General features: G+C 49.3%; 1 protein-coding gene across 1 annotated transcript in view; it reads right to left on the reverse strand.

Annotated features, from left to right (window-relative positions):
- The window catches only part of OPHN1 (oligophrenin 1), a 53,117-nt gene that overhangs the window by 17,333 nt on the left and 16,619 nt on the right, over window positions 1-19,165 (reverse strand). Inside the window, exons 5-15 of the mRNA XM_019474298.1 lie at window positions 14,121-14,222; window positions 12,976-13,086; window positions 12,135-12,239; window positions 11,054-11,183; window positions 9,606-9,706; window positions 7,367-7,458; window positions 7,156-7,234; window positions 5,842-5,875; window positions 3,918-3,980; window positions 2,703-2,777; window positions 200-284 (exon numbers count right to left, since the gene is read on the reverse strand). Of these exons, the coding sequence (XP_019329843.1) occupies window positions 200-284; window positions 2,703-2,777; window positions 3,918-3,980; window positions 5,842-5,875; window positions 7,156-7,234; window positions 7,367-7,458; window positions 9,606-9,706; window positions 11,054-11,183; window positions 12,135-12,239; window positions 12,976-13,086; window positions 14,121-14,222 (977 nt within the window). The remainder of the gene's footprint in view (window positions 1-199; window positions 285-2,702; window positions 2,778-3,917; window positions 3,981-5,841; window positions 5,876-7,155; window positions 7,235-7,366; window positions 7,459-9,605; window positions 9,707-11,053; window positions 11,184-12,134; window positions 12,240-12,975; window positions 13,087-14,120; window positions 14,223-19,165) is intronic.

Here is a 19,165-nt window from a genome sequence, read left to right on the forward strand (position 1 = left end):
TCCAAACCCCCCTCCTCACTAAAAAAAAAAAAAAAAAAAAAAAAAAAAAAAAAAATCCATTCCTCTTCCCAAAGCCTTCGTCACTTCTTTGCCCTTTCCAACAGCCAGATGTTAACATCTGGCAGTTCACTCTGCTTTTCACCTGGATCAGCCCCAAGCTCCTTTGCCCACTCAGGGCAGGTGTGACCTGCAGTGCTACCTGAGATAAAACTTCAGTGAGCTGGTAATCGTTTTGATGTCCCAATCGCCGCTTTGGAGATCCACGTCCCCTGGACATTTTGGATCTAGAGGAAGAACAAAATGTCTTTAAAATAAGGTCCATTTTGAGGTTGTTAATAAATAGCACGCTCCCAGGGAGTGTATGCTCTCGAGACAAATGAAGCTACAGCAGCACATGAAGAAAGCTGCTGATTCTCACGGCTGGGAAAAGCGAAACAACAGTACCAGTGTCAGTATTTTGGAAAGGCTGAGGAGCAGTGCTAACTAGGGACAAAGGAAGAAGCAGAAGGTAACATTTAAGCAGTGGTGAAAAGTTAGTGATATATCCTATAGTTTGCTTTTTCCCAGCACAGCCAAGACTGGCAGAAACGACACATTTCAACAGGTCCAAGACAAGCTTTCTGATACCCAGAGTAATCTAAGTGTCCAGCTCCAATCCCTCCTTCGCAGCTACTCCCCTGAAGGCTGTTCTAGAAACATTCCCTCTCACTGCACGGAGAGGAGGGAGCTCAGAGGAGGAGGCACAGCAGCGTGGAAGTACACTTTGCTCCTGCCTATCCTCACTGAACAACCACATAATTTCTGTGGTACGATGAAGTAAAGGACATGGTTGGAGGATGGGAGGCAGCTGGACTAAAGAAATAAACTGCATGATTTATTTTAAAAAAGAAATAGGACTAGAGACAAAAAAAGAACAAGAAAAAAACCCCTATCTCCTTACTGAAGTTCAGCATGAAATCCTTCTGCAGCAGTTATTTCTGCGTTGTTGGACTTTTCATCGTGAGTTCGTACACAGTAGGGTGGCAAGTGGTCAACCAGACCAACGCATATAAATAAAACAAAAAACCGCTCACTGGTGGGGTTCAGAGGAGAAAACCACAGAGCTACTCACAGGGAGGGTGAGAATCAAGAAGCAATAAAAACTTAGGCTAAGTAATTAGTCATCAGGCAAGCGTAACCGGATAGCTGTCTGAAGTCGTGGCTCCATGGGAATCGGGTACAGCTATGTGTCAGCACAAACCAGCCGTTTTAATAAACAACAACAATAGTAAAAGCAATAGTAACAATAGTAAAAAACAATAGTAAAAGCCTTTGAATACTACATTAATATCAGATGTCTGCACAGGGAACTGGTGCAGGCCTGAGGCACACAGGTATCAATGTAAACGTACTTTCTGCCCTGTGCTCCAGCCCCTCGGGCAGGGACGGTGGGAACGGCTCAGCCTTCGGGCATGTGGGAGACCGACCCTCGGGGCTCACTTAAGGGGCTCGCAGCATGCCCCGGCCCACACGTACCACGGGGCAGGGGCACGATGGCCTCAGCCAGGTCCCAGCCCAGGAGCACCTGTCCTGGCACGGAGCAACGCTGCTGAGCCCCACAACCTGCTGCAGGGAGTTTAACCGTTTCTCGCACGAAGACTGCCCACCAATTTACACGCTTGTATGAAATACAAGATTCAGTGCACAGAAAGGCTTACAGCAGAAATGCATGCATTGCCTTATTAACGTATACATTGCATACAGTGAGGTATCCCAGTCCTTCTGGGTGAAAACCTTAAACCAGGGTAACGGCCTCCCTGCGGAGGCCACCTTCCCGGTATAGCTTTCCGCGATACCCCACTGAGGAAAAGTGTCCCCCTGAGCTCGTCTGCGGGGGCTAGTTTAGGAGGTAGCCGTGCTGGACCCATGGGACAAGGCACCTCCCCATGAACAGCATTGGCCGGGAGAGTTCCCTGGCAGCAGTGCTGCAGGAGGGGCTGCCCGAACACTGAGGCCCTCAGGATCCCGCACACTAATTAATGAGCGCTAACCTGCAGGTCTGGTTCTCATTTGCCCTGCCTAAATAAGAATGGGGACCCAGGCTGTTACCAAGGGAAAGGAGTCGTGATGGCTGGGCGAGCAATGATTCTTGCTGTTGCCTGACTGTTGGGCGATGCTGGCAAACCCGTGCCACGTGCGCCCAACCGCACGAGCAGCCCCGCTGTCCACAGCCCCTCCGCTGCTGCCGCGGTTTGACCGGGAGCTGCCGCAGCCCCGCTCCGCACGCTGGGAGCTGCCGGCCATGCAGGCAGTGGAGGAGAGGGCTCGGGCTCATCTCTCTTTGACTGATGTCCCGAACCCTGGGCCTGTGTCAGGAACGCATCCCCAGCACGTGACTCCAAAATGCCTGAATATTTTTAGCACACGATGGGAGAAGGCTTGTCCCCACTGCTCCAGGGTCACTGCCTCCCTTTATCTCACTGCTGCTCACTTAACTTAAAACGCAGGTTGCACCACCAACAAATAAATGTGGTTTAAAGGGAGAGGCACTAGAGCAGGCTGCAGAAAAAAGCCCAGAAAAGAAGGGGAAGATGTGCCTCAGAGGGGCCACAGGGACCAAAAACCATGCTGGACATTTCTCACTGTGAAACCAGATCCTCTCTGTCCCTCTTAAACAATACAAAACCAGGACAATCTAGCTGCACGGAATAATTAATTCTTACCAAAAAAGGCATTCAGCAACTTCTGCACCTGAATATTGCTGCCAACAGTCCGGTAGACGCCCTCCGTAGTTATCCCTAAGCAGGAGAAAGCCAAAGAGCATTAGCCAAAGGTCTTCCCCAGCTGGTGGGAAGTCCAAAAGCCCCATCTAGTGGAACTCCTCTCCCAGCTGTCGGGGTGCTGACTCAGCAGGAAAGCTTCTGCCCCAGGAACCACCCGGGCCCTGTCCCTCCGCACCCCGGGCTGCCCCGCAGCAAGGGGCTGCTGCTGCCAGCGCCCGGCTCTGCTGGCAGAGGGCAGGGGGCTGCGGGCAGGAGCTCGGCTCGCCCACGGCGGGCACGTTCGTTCCTGCGAGGCGACCCCAGCCAACGCGTGGAATATGCGCTCGAGCTGGCAAGCCCCACTGCCTAAATACTCCATTTCTCATGGTCAGGCGAGCACAGCCAACGCGTGGAATATGCGCTCGAGCTGGCAAGCCCTACTGCCTAAATACTCCATTTCTGGAGAGTGCTGCTTTAACATGAATTTGTTCAAATTGTCGCAGAAGGCAAACGCATTTAAGCAGATTCTTTGAAAATATTAGCCAATGTTAGGAAAGACAGAACTGCTGCATTTGCCCGGCTCTGTGAGGAGGGTCTCATTACCCTGCTCCTCCCCACTTCAGCGGGGCTTGGCTGGCCACATCCCCCAAAGGTTCTGGAAATGAGACCACTGCCACCTTTCCCTGCGGCAGCCTGGGGATCCAGCTGCTCTGGAGTGATTTATCTTCGTCCTATAGCCCATGCCGGTGATGTACACTGGTACAAGCTGGGCGCTTCATGAAAGACCAGAGGGTGAGTTAGCATCCACCAGCCTGCTTCTGTCCTACTGCTTTTAACAAAACGGGTCTGAATAACCCAGTACCCCAGTTAACCCCTGCCTGTGCCCCCAGTACAGAGCTGTTCTCCTTCTGCCTAACAATGAGTTTTCTCAGAGCCAACTGATGAATGAAAACAGCATGAAGGTGGAAATTCAATCCTAACCAGAATTGGGTGTAACAACATTCCAGACCGTGCAGGATTTCTGCTCTTCTGACATGCGTTCTTCAGTCAATGACATGAGACTTTGATTTTTAACTAACAGCGCTACGCCGCAGAAAATGCAATACAGTTCCAGGCCGCGGGCAGCAACGCGTGCCAGGACGGCGGCACCTCCTGATGCCACGGCGGGCACCTTACCTTTCGTTTCCACTGCGTTGATGCACTTCCGTACAAACTTGAAGCCGACCTCATTCAACTCCACTGTTTCAAACAAGGGAAGCAGTGTTAGCTGCCTGAGCACCAGCACGCGGCTCCCCGTGGAAAACTACTGGGAAGGCCCCATACCCAGACCCTGCTCGGCACACAGAGCTGCAGTGCCCCAGCGCAGAGCCGGGTTCACACGTGCATCTGCATCGTGTATGTCCCTCCATGAAAACACAGGCATGCTTTAAATCCTGACAAGGAATTATTAGTCCCATATGTTCTCCACTTTTCCTCAAGTCTATTTTGAGTTACAGCATTGCTCCTTACCCCCTTTCTGTCTTTAATAATAAAAGCGTAAATCAGAGTGCCGCCACATGTGAATTTGTGTCTGATAAGGAGTTGATTAATCATTTCCAGAGCACTGCAAAATCTGCAGTTAAAGCTCTTCCACATCATGGGATCGTGTAATTTCTGCTTATCTACTTGACTAGATTAAAAAGCAAAACCAATACAGCTTGATATGCTGAGTAAAGCAGAACACAGGTTTTTGTTCCAGCCAATTAACCACAGACTGTCTCTGTGCCTGTTTTGCAGGCACCATGAAGCAGGTAGAAAGTCAGGATTTTTTTCTATACACATATTTCATCTTCTGTAATCACACTACTACTTCTGCTAATTTTTCTGGGATATATGGAAGGATTGTCCAAGTTATAATGTGAAATATCTTTCTGTTCAGTGCAAACATTTATATTGAATTTCTCCTAAATGACCATGCTGTTGTAGGTTTGGTTTTTTTGGTTTTTTTTTTTTTTTTGGGGGGGGGGTAAGTTGTAGGGTTTTTTAGAGGGGTGGTTTGTTGGTTGGTTTTTTTTTTTTTTTTTTTTTTTTTTATAAAAAAACAAATTTCCTTTTAAAAAAAAAAAGCCACAGGACACATCTGGACCAACTCCAGCCACAGCACAGGCCATGTTGGTGAATCCTATGAAATTGCTGTGTTTTCAGCAAGTCATTTACAACGATTCTCTCTTCTCTGAGCAACAGCGACAAAAAGCTCAGACATACCTTAGCTCTAACGTAGGAATGAGTAAAGACACTATTAAGCACAGATCCACTCGGTACTCAGTGCTTGGTACCGAGTGGTATAATACGACTTGAAGTCTTTCTAGCTCTAATCTATTAGAGCGTATTTACTTTTGTGAGACACTGTGAACATTACACGCGTTCTTTCCAGGCGTGTAATGCAAACACAGTCAAACAACAGGTTTCATGCTTATGCCTCTGATAATGCTACCTCCATGCTCATTAAAGTCAGCTAATTAAAATGCTGATAAAAGTAAGCTCTAAGATACAGAAGGCAAGTTTTCACCCAGCTAATGAAGCCCCAGAGTTTTCCAGGGCAGCCCGCTCAGCCACTGCAGTAACGGGCTGTAAACGGGGAAAGGCAAGAGGGGCGGCAGCCTGCACCGGGGCTGCAGGGGTGGTGGGCAGGGTACGCTCCGCTTGTGAAAGGGGAGACACGGGACAAGGCGGTGGGATGGGAGCTCCAGGGAACTAAATGCCACCTCTATTTTCCTATCATAATCTTTGCTAAGGGAAATGTCCTCAAAATGTCTCACTGATCTTTTTTCCCCTCTGTTATTTTGGGGTTGAGAGGTGCAAATTGAACTCCGCATCCCGCTAGTTCTTGCTAAATAAAAACTGCACATTGCAATCGGTAACTTTTACCGTTTGCAACTCATTCTTATCTGGCCTCAGTATCAGACACTGTGATGAAAAGGAAAGAAGTTACACTGCCGCCACGGAGGGAATACACAGCCTATTCAGCAGAAATCGAGGACGAGTGTGTCTGCAAGGAAATACACTGCCCGACCTCCGGACAGCTTCGACAGGTCAGAGAACAGCAACAGAAATGACTCACTTTCTTCCTGTTTCGTGATGGGACTGTGGTAGATCTGAAAAAGGGGAGGGAATGGAGGAGGAAGAAACAAAAACATAGCGCAATGTGATTCGGTATTTATTTTTGAAAGAAAATGCAGCACCCCCTAAATCACCCAAAGCCAATCACAAACAGTAAGACAATGTCCCAAAGAAATGTCATTTTATAATTAAGCAAGACACCATTATCTACACAATAAATGAGTTTTTGCTGACTTCCTACATTTCACTGGAGCACCTGTTTCTAGGAAAGAGGTCTCCCAAAAACTGAACAGGAAACTTTTGTTTGTCCTTTAGGTGCCCTGTAGAAACGGCAGCTGGACAGTCTGGCACACAGCGGTTGTGGGTTTTTTGTTTGTTTGCTTGGTTTTAAAAATTCAAGTGTCAAGACATTCCTTCATCCCATACAAAAATAAATTTTGTATTTTTTTATTAATAATAAAGAGCAGGTGCCATTCTTGATAGAAAATCAAAAATCCTTTATACATAATAACGTTATGCAAACAAACTGAGCCCCAGACATCCCCTAAGTGACTGGCTGCCCAGCATGAGCACACTGACCCTCCACACTATCCCACGTCCTTTCCTCTTTAAACGAGTAGCAGAAAAGTGCTGCGGAGGGTGCCCACGTCCCATCTCCCTGCTCCCACGTCCCACCTCCGCATCAGCAGCCACACAGCCCTGAGCAGGTCAGCAAGCGCACTCATTGCCAACCCTCTTCACCGAGCCCACCGAGGGAAAGGCAGCTCTCCAAAGGCAAGGGGAGCTGCCAGAAATGGATTTTCCCGCACTGCACATCACGCTGTCTGTGCTTTGTTCAGTCTGAAGGAAGGAAACACCAGCAGGCACAGAAAGGCGGGTGAACACTGGTGCAGGGTGGCTGTTCCCATGGGCCAGACTTTCCAAACGCTGCTCACAGCAGGGACAGACAAAAAAAATCACCTCCCGCAGGTTGGAGAGCGAATTGTGAGCAACAGAAATATCGAGTGTTCCAGAGCCAGTAAGGCCACAGTCCTTAGGCAGTCTTGCACAACTAGGGAACGCACCAGAGCTTTAAAAGGGGAAAACCAAAATCCCCGTTGCAAGCCATACCGCGAGCAGAACAGTACAAAACCCCATTTCGGCTGTGCAGTGGCTGAACTGATGCCTGAATTACAGGTAAGCAACAGCAGTGAAGTGACAGCTATAAAAAGGAGCCTGCCAGTGGCTGTGTCACTGCTCTTCCCCAGGACTCACCGGCAGAGGACACTGCTAGGCAGCACATTCACGGCTGGGCAGCAGCTCCCTGAACACTTACCGGCTCCTTCCCGTCCATGGCTTCCATCCACAGCCTTCGATTGGCTTCTGAGAGTGCTTGCAACGTGATGGTCCCAGACCTGCGCAGAGTTCATCCAGGGACAGGCAGGAAAATGAAGCAAAAGTTGTTTTTAATAAACAGCAGAATGCAATTTCATCCAGGTTTACAGGGTTTATCTGTTTGGAGGCCATTTGAATACTAAGCATCTTACCTTTCATTGGTTTCAATGTCAAAACAAAACCTTTTGTCTATAGAGTCAGTCTTTCTCCTTACACAGGATTTCAGTGTCAGGTCTAAGGTGCCCTTGGAGAGAAAATTAAAGCCAAGATTAGAGGAAAGAAATACGGGAGAAGATTTCAGGTTCCTCAGCACCCTTAGGCTGCAGCCCAGCATGGCACTGCCTGTAGAGCACCAGTCTCCCAGTGGGTGCCCTGCCAATCCGATGGCATTGGTACCAGCACAGAGGTACCAATGGAGCACAGATGGTCCTTCCCACCATCAACAAAGACAGAGATCAAAGGCTTTGTGAGCCAGGCTTCCTCTCCTCAGCCACAAAATGTTCTAGACTTCACGGCACTACCCCGCAAACAAGTGCTAAATATCTCAGCAACAAGCAATATGCCTCCATAGAGCAGGAACACTGCTATAAACAAACCTCACGAGGCCAGGACCATGCTTGTCTGTTATCTGACACAGCTGGGTCCTAATTTTTATCAGGGCTGATCAGCGCTACCAATTATCCATAGCATTCATGGTCCAAACAGCTTTACACAAAATACCTTGTAGAAAAAGAATGTTAACCGACCAAATCTAGAGCAGATGCACTCTGATGAAAGGCCGGCCCTGCGGGACTGAGCTCTGGCCCTTTGCGTTCGTGCCCCTTACTAAAGGGGCATTAACTGACTCTACAGCGGAGTCAATTTGTAACGTGATTGTGAGATCTCCACGACTTTGCAGGAACTCTGAAGAGACACCCGGGAGATCTTACAACCAGCCAGACCTAGGGCTGAGTCTGCAAACCTGGAACATGTTCATCACCCTGACTGTCACCACCGCTGCGTCTGCAACACCTCTGGCAGAAGTGGATCAAGCAGATCCAGGACAGCCCAGGGCAATGACACCCTCCTCCAAGATTACGTCCGGCTTACGCGCTGTGATGATAATCTCCCGGCTGTGTTTTGTGTGCGTGCTGGTCGTTTGGGGCTTTTAAGAGCACTCCTTGTAATTGTGGCGTTTGAAGCTGTGTGGCCAGCTGTGACCCGAAGGTGCACATTACCAGAGTGCAAGAGCTTGGGAAGGGGACTAATTTACATTTTCACAAGCCCCTACCTGCATTAATTGGCCTTACTAGACAAGTTTACGGCAGAGATGACAATAGATCTCCCCGGTCAATGTTTTGGACATTTCTTTGCCAACGTCTCTGCCAAGGGCTTCCAAAAAGTACATTTTACTTTATTGCTGCAGCATGCAGAGGGCTGCCAAAGAACGGACCATGAGATCATGAACTGGAGAACAGCATGCCTGACCGGGAAGTCCCCGGGGGACGTCGCTCCATGGCAGAGGAGGGTGGGTGGACTCAGCTGGACGCACTTGCTGTACTCTGAGCCACCGTCCGTCATCCACGCCTGCATCCTACCCCTCCTCTGTCACACCGAGGAACTGTAGGGAACTCCCAGACACATCACTCACTGGTAAAAACCAAAGCATTTTGTGAAAGAAGCAGTTCCCCAAATTGTTGCCTTATCGCACAGTTTAGAGCTGCAACTGCTGTCCTCTCCTCCTCTCCTAACCAGTTCTGAGAACAGAAATCAAAATCACAAACCAGTGACTGTGTGAACATGCAAAGGCAGAGAAATACTGCTTTTAGAAGCACTCATCTAATAACTTGAGTAATTCAAGTACTTGCAATCACTGCCAGAGGCCTACGTGCAAACCAGGCTGCAGGTTCACTGCCCATTTGCATGGATAAATATAAAAATTAGCTTGTCTAGAAAGGCAGAAATTTCACACTAGACCAAACTTGCAAGTCACCATTGCCCGAATAAAGCTCACATTACATGAACCCGCATCTCCGCTGCCACACCCTGCAGGGCTTCAGGTCATTTCGGAGAGAGGGAGGTGAAACTTCTCTTCACAGAGGTGCTTCCTTCAGGTCACACCAAACCACCCGCCTGTGCAGCCAGGCAGGGAGGGGACACGAAGCCCACCCCTCTGCTCTGTGGTCAGGAGCCCTTCCACAGCCACAGCGTTGGGACCAGCTCACTGTCAGCACGTCTTGAGGACTGGCGCTGCCAGACAACTGCTTCCGACAGCGGGGCTGGCCTCTACTACCCCAGACGTGGCACTTGTACGTCTATTTGCTTACGGAAAGAGATGATGTGGGCGGACTGAAGGTGAGACCTGATGGCTGGTTCAATGTTTGCAGACATCCCTCCAAGAAACCAACTCACTTGCTTAGCTCCAGGCTTCTGGTCCATGGGCGTCATCCGTAAGGTTTTTGCCTCTTTTTCATACTGGCAATAATATTTCACCCAGGAGATGCCCAGCGCCCCTGCAGAAACACACGGGAAGCTGCAGTCAGAGACAGCGCCTTAGTTGGATGCAGCTGGCAAGGCACAGCCGGCATTTCCCGCATGTCCGTGCTTCTCTGGGGACAGACACCGCCGGCCCCGGGGGACACCTCCCTCGCCAGCATCTCCACTGGCAAGGGCCAGGAGGAGCAGGAGGGGAGGAGAAGAGCGCAGGGCGGCAGCCGCCTCCAGCGCCCTCCCAAAACGCTGCTGGTGAAAGGGCGTTTCTGGGGCTCTGGTCGCAAGCCAAGCTGGTTTGGCCAAGTCCAGCCAAGACCTACACTGGCAGGATCCTACGTGTCTTGAATGCTTGTTTCACACAGACACCACTATTTTTTCCTGTTGATGAAAACCTGGCAGTAAAGACAACAGCATCTTTAAAACACTCTAAAGTTCCTATTTATATCACACTAGATTTATTGTCGCTTTTCTTTGTTGTCTTACCTGAACCCCTTTATATGAAATACTTCAACTGCTATTTTTTCTGTAATTTTTTTTTAAGTTGCAGCGTCAAGAGGAACAACTCTCTTCATACTCGATTTATAGGGGAAACATAAATAATGGCAGCAAACAGTCATTGGCATGCAGGAACATGCAACGTTTGTGGTCTAAAATCACTGTCTATGTTTTTTCTTTTAAAAGCAGGATAAACATACATACAAATATATGTATAAATACGTTTGTATATATAATCCAAAAATTAACTGCTCACAAAGTTGTCTGTAGACTCAGAGGCCACAGCTCTGCATACAGGCTTTTGTCCCCTGAGTGTTCATGCTTGCATGGCCGTATAAAGCTACAGTGAGCATTTGTAAAAGACTGAATTTAGTTTGATTTGATTCCGCACAGAATCACAACAAGTTTTGCTCTCAGCAGCTTAACTCTCATTGCTGGTTAACACTTCAGCTGTACTCAGATGCCCTCAGAGACACTGTGAGAGGGAAGCTGGGCAGGACACCAGATTCATTCTGATAAAACACAGCCAAGGTGCAATCTGCCAGAGCTCCAGTCTCTCCAGCGCTACAAGAGAGTAATAAATCTCATCTAATTTGAGTGCAGGGCAATTAGCTCCTTGCTTACACGGCTCATGTAACCCAGAGAAAGCTCTCTGCCACCACTGAGAAAGCTGGCAGCTACAGCTGCTGGTGATTCCCCGGGCACCCCGTGCATTGGCAGGCGGTGACACCCCGTGCAGCACAGCCCACAGCAACACCGCGGCTAAAGCTGGTGCACGGGAGCCGAGCACAGCCCACGCAGTGGGGCTATGAGCCGGGCAGCCCGGGCTTACATGTTCTTTAACGCATTCAGGTGCATATAAAAGCCATTACATTTCTCCTGAGTGTACAGATAGCCCTCAATGGTCGGCTGCCCAGGTAGCTTGCAGGTTAGGGGGGCTTCCTTCATCCTCTTCTTCAGGTCTTCCAGCTCCTCCCGCGTGCTGGAAAAATGATTCCTCGTCTGTTAAGAGAAAACAAAAAGAAGCACATTTGAACGTGAGCAAAGAGCAAGCTTCATGTATCCCTGGTCAAATTTTAGGTGCTCTGGCAGAAATGAATCGTCCCCAATGTACAAAATGCAGAAGCCACTCCACAAATTCACAGCTATGAGAACACTGGACTCTTAAAAGATGATCTAAGAGACAAGGTTTAACATACCGTGCATGGAAATGGCGTCGAGGAGTCATAACTGGGAGGACACTTGTCCTTTCAATAAAAGAAACTTAGCACATTCTAAGGCTAGGTGGAGCAGAAGGAAGCAGGCGTATTCTCCTACAAACACGGGTGTTGATTCCTCAAAAGATCACGCTACGCTGCTTGGCATGAAATGATTTTTAAAGAGTCAGGTCAACACAGGGTACATAATCAAGGCATTTTTAAGGAACACCTCTTAGACCAATTAATGAGCCAGCAGCAAACTCAGCTTGGCACAGATTTATGGCTGTTGTTACAAGGGAATGAGGGTGAGCCATGAAAGACTGAGGATAAAAGAAACAGGACACAGATATTTTACCCCATGAGCATACTTAGCCAGTGGAGGAGCTTATCAAAGCACATAGTAAGCCGATACTATTAAGATCAAGATTGGAGGCCTTTTTAGAAGACGTATACAATTTCGACCTCATGAAATTAGAAGAAATTCCCAGGCTTGTTTATGCACAAGGTTAAATGATACAATTGCAATAGCCCCTTCTAGACAGAGAAAAACACTATAATAGCACCTGCAGACTCTCTTGTGCAGGAGAGGAGAAAATACAAGTGAACTGAGAAGGAAATAACTTTATCTGCACCTCCCACAATGCAAACATGGACAGTCTGTTTTGCATGGAAAAGCCTTGCCACCAGAGGCGTTTAAATACAAATGAGAATAGAAGTCACATGCAAAAAATACTTCAGCTGGGCAGGAACTCACATTCTGCAGGCTGAGCTGAAGCTGCTGTTTATAAGGGAGGAAATCCTGCGTGAGCTCAACTGTCAGGTTGTTGTAAGTAAAGAGACTGTGGAGAAAAGCCAGCACCTGCAAAGGAGGGAAAGGACACAGATTAAACTTCTCTTCTATATTTCTGATCAGAGGAAAGATAGACAGGAAACAGAGTTTCAGAAATTACATATACAATTTTTTTTTTCCTTACAATTTTGGAGTGATGCAAGTTTTAGTATGACTTATCCACCACAATGTCCCTAAAGCTCAGGTCTACCACCCACACATCTGTCTTAATAAAACACACCCGAAATGAAAGACCCTGCTGGGAGAACACAAGCAGATCTGCAGATTGCTTGTCCACAAGACCTACACGATCCCACGCTCAACCATGCCCGGTGCCAGGGCAGAGACACCCACCCAGGGCAGGGTCCTTGTACACAGCCACGAGCTGGTACCACTGCAGCCCATGCCATGACAGGTAAGCGGACCAGATAACAACTCTCTCCCTCTGAAGACAGCTAATGCTAACCAAACACAAGGTGTCCAAGATAATTCATGACAAGATCTCTAGCTACCTACAGCGTCCAGCCTGTTCCTCAGGATCGACTTACAGACATGAGAAACAAGTTTGTGGCTTCACGGTGCTCCAGCAAACACCACTAAGGCTATTAAGCTGCAGCAATCCAAGCGTGCAAGGTTAACTCCTGCTCCATCACAAGACTCCCCAGGACCGAACCCAACCTTGTAACTCATCCCTTCCTGCAACTGTCAGCAAGTCAGCATATCTGAGCATCAAACAACAAGGCCTGAAAGAAAATGAAGCTCCTACCGGTTCAACGATACTGAATTTCTTGCTTTCTTGTACTTCCTGGATCTGGTACACATACTCGAGGGAGGACTCAAAGAAATTGTGTCTCTCTTTGTCAACCTGAAGGTCAGCCTGGAAGAAAGAGGGAGAGGTGAAAAAAGAAAATACATCACATCTAGCTTGACAATATTTGACTAGCATTTGCCTGTCAGCCCACAAATAGTTTTGTCCTCACTTCAGAAAAAGTCTGCCAAAGGTGCCCAGCCCAGGTTTTGAACACTTTGCACAGAACCAGAAGACTGGAACATTGGCCATTCTTCTCAGGTCTGCCCTTTTCTGGCTTCCTTTCATTTATGGATCCAGAACCTCACTCCCCTCTGCAAGGACAAGGCTTTCCCAAAGCGTATTTGTTATTTTAGCATAAGCTCCTTCTCCACCCACAGCTCTGCACCAGTGAGGACAAGGCCACTGTCATGATCCTCTCACCTGACTCCTGCTGTGACCCGAAACCAGCAATTCCAGAGCTGCAGCACCAGGTAGCACAATGTGGCATGCCACGTTACCACAGCTTACACAAATTTTGCCTTGCAAAAATGCTTGTAGTTTGATCTGACAACTGTTTTGACAGATCTGATTTGATCTGGCTACTCTGATGTGGGCTGGAGCACCTGGGGCTTTCCCTTCTTGTTGCAACATGTTTGGTGGCAGCATCAGTTCGAAGGAGCACCATCCCTCCTCTGCCTGCTGCTCACTGCCACCGTGGGCCTGCTGCCACAACTACCCCTGCAAACACCAGGAGCTAGGCAGGAAACTAGGCTGGCAAAAATAATAATAACCAGTTATTTTTCAGCCAGATCAGTTCCCCGAGCCAGTTCAAAGGGTGGTCAATCCCCAGCTGTGCCAGTATAACTGGTCACTGCCTTATACTATAAGGGTGAGAACAAGCGATGACAATGCATAAAGCCACTGTTGCTGCTTGACACTTTACAGTGAACTACCACCTCGATATCCCTGGTTTCATCCATGTGAATAGGCCTTAGGCAGATTTAATTGCTCATCAGTTTCAACTGGTTACTGAAAGGGATGATTTCCCCCCCCCTTTTTTAAGATCTAGAGCAGCTGGTGGTGTTGATTCTGGACCCAACTGAAGAAAACTCCATACACACCTCCTGTAACTGGGATTCCTTCTTTTTGGAAGACAAATGCAAATGGCGATCCAGCATAGAATAAAACTTCTCACCATCCTTCTCAAACTTTTTCTTTCTTTCCTGTAGATGCAAGAGTTGAAGCAGAACCAGTTATTGGCATTTTCCAGATAAGAACATGCAACAACACCAAGACCTTTTCTGCAATTCAGTATTCCTACGGAAAATTTCTGGTCGACCCACCAGAACAGGAGGCCACTTTCCATTTGCTCTGCTTTCAGTCAGTTGCTTACACTGGATTCAGTTATGCCTCAAGACCAAGCTCTGGCAATACTTGGTGGCAAAGGCACTTGAAGTATTTTGTCATGTCAGCATTGTAGCAAAAGCCCCACCGACAAGGTATCATTCCCCTCTCAATCTCTTCAACGTCAGGTAAACTCGAGACATACTAATACATCAAAAACCTATTCACCACTTGCTAACGTGCTGTTCACATAGTTCAGAAACAACTGGGCAAATACTTTCATGTCAAAGACATGTCCGTGATAAGAAAAGATTTGTTAGGAGTTTGGCAGTTTTCTGTTTTGAAGCTTTTATCGTGTGTTTCTGAAAAGCATCAGAACAAAAGCAGAAGACAAGAAGGGTGATAAGTGGGAGGGAAGTCATTGTCTCTTTATTAGCAGTGGTGGAAACAGAGATCACAAACCTCGCAGTCAAAGCTTACCCAAGTTTTACTGCGTAGTGCCCAGCCCGAATACGGCCCAGGTGAACGCTGCCTCAAACAGCTGTTTTACAATGCACAATGTGAAGACTTCACCTCTTGGAGGTTCCCTGCAGATGGTCTGGTTCTTATTGACCTACTGTCCATCTCAAACATGCCTACCACAGGCATGCAAACATGAAGTGTGGACTGATTTCTTGAGAAAAAAAGACTTTGTGAAGGAACCACTATAACAAAAAGAGTTGTTTGCACTGACAAACCTGAAAGGGTAAATGTCTAGAATGAGAGCAAAAGGAGACATTTGACAATGAAACCCAGAGAGAACGCAGGGAGGAGCTGAGCTGAGGACCAGGCCGTTTGCTTGTGCCTTACAATGACACTGAAACCACAAAGCACTGTGGCAATCAAGAAACAACCATGAGTAGAAGCCAGGTTGACAAATACCCACATCAGATGGTAACTGAGCCATCAGTGATTGCTGAGAGGCAGTTAAATTGCTAAAGTAAGGAAATTCCAGCCTGGCAGCAGCTGCAATGCCAGCTCCAAGTAGCTGAGGACTAGTGTATACATACTACAGGGCATGTATAGGATGTCCAAATACTCTGTCTAGCTTTTGAAAGCTCAAGAAAGTGGAAAGCAGAGTTAGGAAGTCCCAGCCTCCTGCAGAATTAATGGTATCTTTCAACAATTATCTCCCAAAAGCCCTGAAATCCTGTTCTCTTGCCCCCATTCAGAAATTCATGAATAAGCAAACACACACCAATGCCACCACGAAACAGAGCAGATGGACTCCGCCAGACTGGTGGATATTAGTTATTCTCCTCATGAATTCAGCAGTGACCACAAAGTTTGAAGCTGTGTTTCATAAATAAAATCCTTTCTCTTTCTTTAGTTGTTTCTCCTGCCATGAAGTTTTGCTTCCCCGTTTCACTTGCACGGACTATCCAGTCTGTCTAACGGGATGTCCTACACAGCAGGACGCCTGGGGGCTCCCCAAACTGGTACTTTGGCTCAGCACAGTTAGCCCCTGCCTAACTGCCTGTCATCTTCTCAGACCCTTGCTCATGGCGGCTACTGCTGTATTCCCTCTGGAAGCAGAAGGGTTATTTTCTGGTGGGCACACACAGGGAGACTCTCATAGGTTGCTTACTGGAGCACATGAAGCTTGCAGAGCTCCCCATGTTACCCATCATGGGTAGCATCTGTCAGAGAAGGACAAAGGCACTCATATTCCTGGCAATAGCCATTTTGGCCTTTGCTGGAGGAGCAGCTTGCCATCAGCACCCAGGCTTGTGGGCACCGGTTCCTTAGAGGCACCTCAGACAAAGGGCGGACAACTGTTACTGCCGGCTGCCTTCCTACGAAAAGGATTTCTCACCCCACAAGAGCGTCCTGTTTCTCTAATCCTTGCACGTTGCTGTTGTGAAAGCACAATTACTATGGAAAAATGCAGTAACGCTTGCAGAGGCACCGACTCGAATATCCCTGCTTATATTTAACTGTATGGAGTAGGGCAGGCTTAGACCAGCAAACCTTTTAACCCCAGTAATTACACCTACGGCCCTACAGAGACCCTGTAATCACAAGACCCCTGAAGAGAAGTATATCTTCTGGTATCATCCTCTGCAATATCAGGGATACTGTAACTCCGCGTTAGCAAATTCATGCCTCAGAATAAAAGAGATCCAGCCATCAAATCCAGAGGAGCAGAGACTCCTCCGAGAGTAAAACCTAATTTAAGCAGCACTGCAGCTGCAGAACCGATGCCAGGAAGGACTGTCAAAACAAAAACACCACCCTCGTGACTAACAACACCCCTGATAAGTAAATCCAAACCCAGAGAAGCAAAAGCATTGGCGAAGCAGCAATTACCATGTCTGTAAGGTCACACTTCTGGATTGTCTGTCTATGCCATTAGATGCCATGTCTAACGCAGCCAGGAACCTAGGCTTGTTTTCATTTCTGTAACGAGGAGTCACCAAACCCCAAGGCCACAGAAGTGTAGTACAACACAGCTGCATCGAGAGCACCGGCGGCCGACGCAGCGCTGCGGGTCTGCAGCTCACACCTCTCCTGCTGCCGTCTTCTTGCATCTCAGAGAGGATGGCTACGCCGGCAGCAGGTCCCAAAGTCCCCCGGTGATGGAAAGCTAGCTCCGAACTCAACCAACAAGAGCTCAGCTGCCCCCATGGAGGTGGCACGTGGAGGTGGTCTCTCAACACAGCAAGGGATGGTGCCAGCCCCGCTCCTTAGGGGACCCGCAGGCGAGCAGCTGAAGGCGCAGCAGGAGAGGGGCTGAAGCATGTTCCCGCGCTCGAGGCGCTGCTCCAGGCGTATTGTCCTGCCTCTCGATGCCGGCAAGCAGCACAAGTAGGGTGACTCAGCCGTCCCCACCCTGGTGGAGTGGCCACGAGGGACGGCAGCCACGCTCCAGCCCAGAGCAGGGACCAACCTCTCCTGCCCTCCGCCATCTGCCCTCCGGCTGGGTGGCTGCTCGGCTGCCCCAGGAGCTGCGGGAAAGCACGGGGCAAGGGAGCAGGGAGCAGCTGCCCACCAGAGCCTGGTGCTGCCATGGCCAGGCATGACAGAGCCCGCAGGCAGGGGTGCGGTGCCGGGCAGGGCAGGGGGACGCACCTCTGGATGCAGCAGCCTGGGAGCGCATGGCTCCTGGCGAGATAAGCATCTCATCCCCAGGAGAGGCAACGTCACTGTGGGTGGCTGTGGTGCCCGTGCTGATGGCCACAGGACCACGAGCCCATGGGGAGACCACAAGCTGTGGGTGGCCATGGTGCCCGTGCTGACGGCCGCAGAACCACAAGCCTGCGGCCACAGGGAGACCATGAGCTGGAACCTGCGCAGCAGCTCTGCCACCAGCTCGCATGGGCAGCGCTCTGCAGGAAGACACGGCCCGTCCTGTGGCAGAGGGACATCTCTGCAGCAGCAAAGATTGGTGAAAAGAAAGAAAAAGCCTGGGGGAGCAATGGAATAGCTTTTTCTGCAGCAGGAGCTCGGAGGCCAGACAGCAACTCCTGCAGGGAGTGCCTCCTCCTCCGCCAGTGCCCATGGGCAGGCAGGGGCATGTGGCTGCGCCAGGGGTGCGGAGCGCCGAGCTCTCCCTGGGGATCGAGAACGATTGCTGAGACAGACACCGGCATGCGGAGCACGGCTCGCTCCTGCAGGAGAACTGCTGCCATGCCGAAAGGAGCGCAGCACTGAACAGCATTTTTGGCCACTAAAAGGGGACTTGCCAATCATTTCCCACTCTGGCTAATTAACATATAACTGAAAAGCAGAAGGATGAACTACAAATCCCTCCTGATTGTCAAACCAAAGCTTCTAACAGCTTGTTGGCTGCTGAACAGAGCAAGCCAAGACAAAAAACAACACAAAAAAACCACCCAGACTGAAGCACAATCTGGAAACATAAGCACAAATTAGTTCCTCATGAATATTCAGCAAAGGACAGCATTACCTCCCCATTAAGATTTGCCAAGTCCAAGAAGCCACCCAGCTTTCATTTATTTGCTCACCAAGAGAAACCGAGACGATTTCACCCGAATGCAGGCAGAGTCGCGCAGCAGTGAAGCAGGGTGCTCTTCGAAAGCTTTGCTCTCTAAGCTTCAGCAGATGCTGCTTTAACCAGAAATGAGCAGGAGTCCCAGGAACAGCACAGGCTGCCCAGTCCAGCGATCGATCCACCAGCAGCTTCGGCTAGCTGCGCGTGTGCGGGGTCCTGCCCTGCAGACTGGCTGCTGCCGGGAGCAGGCAAAGACGAAGCCCCTCAGCAGCCGCTCAGCTCCAGCTTGAGCGAGAGATGGAGCAGCTGAGGACTGGGGCGAGAGAGGGGCAAACGGACTTGCCAAAACTCTCCCTTAACCATCAGTTGCTGATTAGGATCCTCTGAAATCCCCATCCTAGAAGAGGCAGTGAGCAGCAAGCAAGGAGCCCAGCTCACGTGGCTACTTCTCTTCTTAAAGGAAAACAAAACACAACACGCTTTGCCTGCTGGCAGCCTCCACCTCCAAACACACCTGCAGGGGTTCAGGTGGAGGATCAGCACCCAGCTGGACGTGCAGCCGGCCGTGAACGGGAGACGGGCGCGCAGCCGGCACTGGGTGCCCCAAAGCTCCCCCCTGCCTGCCCCCTGCCCCCACGTCCCCGTCCCTGCTGCCTCCTGACAGCAAAGCTGCAATGTGGCTCTGAGCAGAGCCTGGGAAACACCACAAGTTGAAAGCCTGTAAATATTAAATTAATCTGCTTCTGCTGCATTTCCTACCCCAGTGCAGCAGAGCCTCGTGACATGGACACCCAGCACCCAGCGTGCAGCCGGCCGTGAACGGAACGG

This window comes from Aptenodytes forsteri, unplaced genomic scaffold (genome assembly GCF_000699145.1).
Source record: "Aptenodytes forsteri isolate BGI_AS27 unplaced genomic scaffold, ASM69914v1 Scaffold72, whole genome shotgun sequence".
Classification (NCBI taxonomy): Eukaryota; Metazoa; Chordata; class Aves; order Sphenisciformes; family Spheniscidae; genus Aptenodytes; species Aptenodytes forsteri.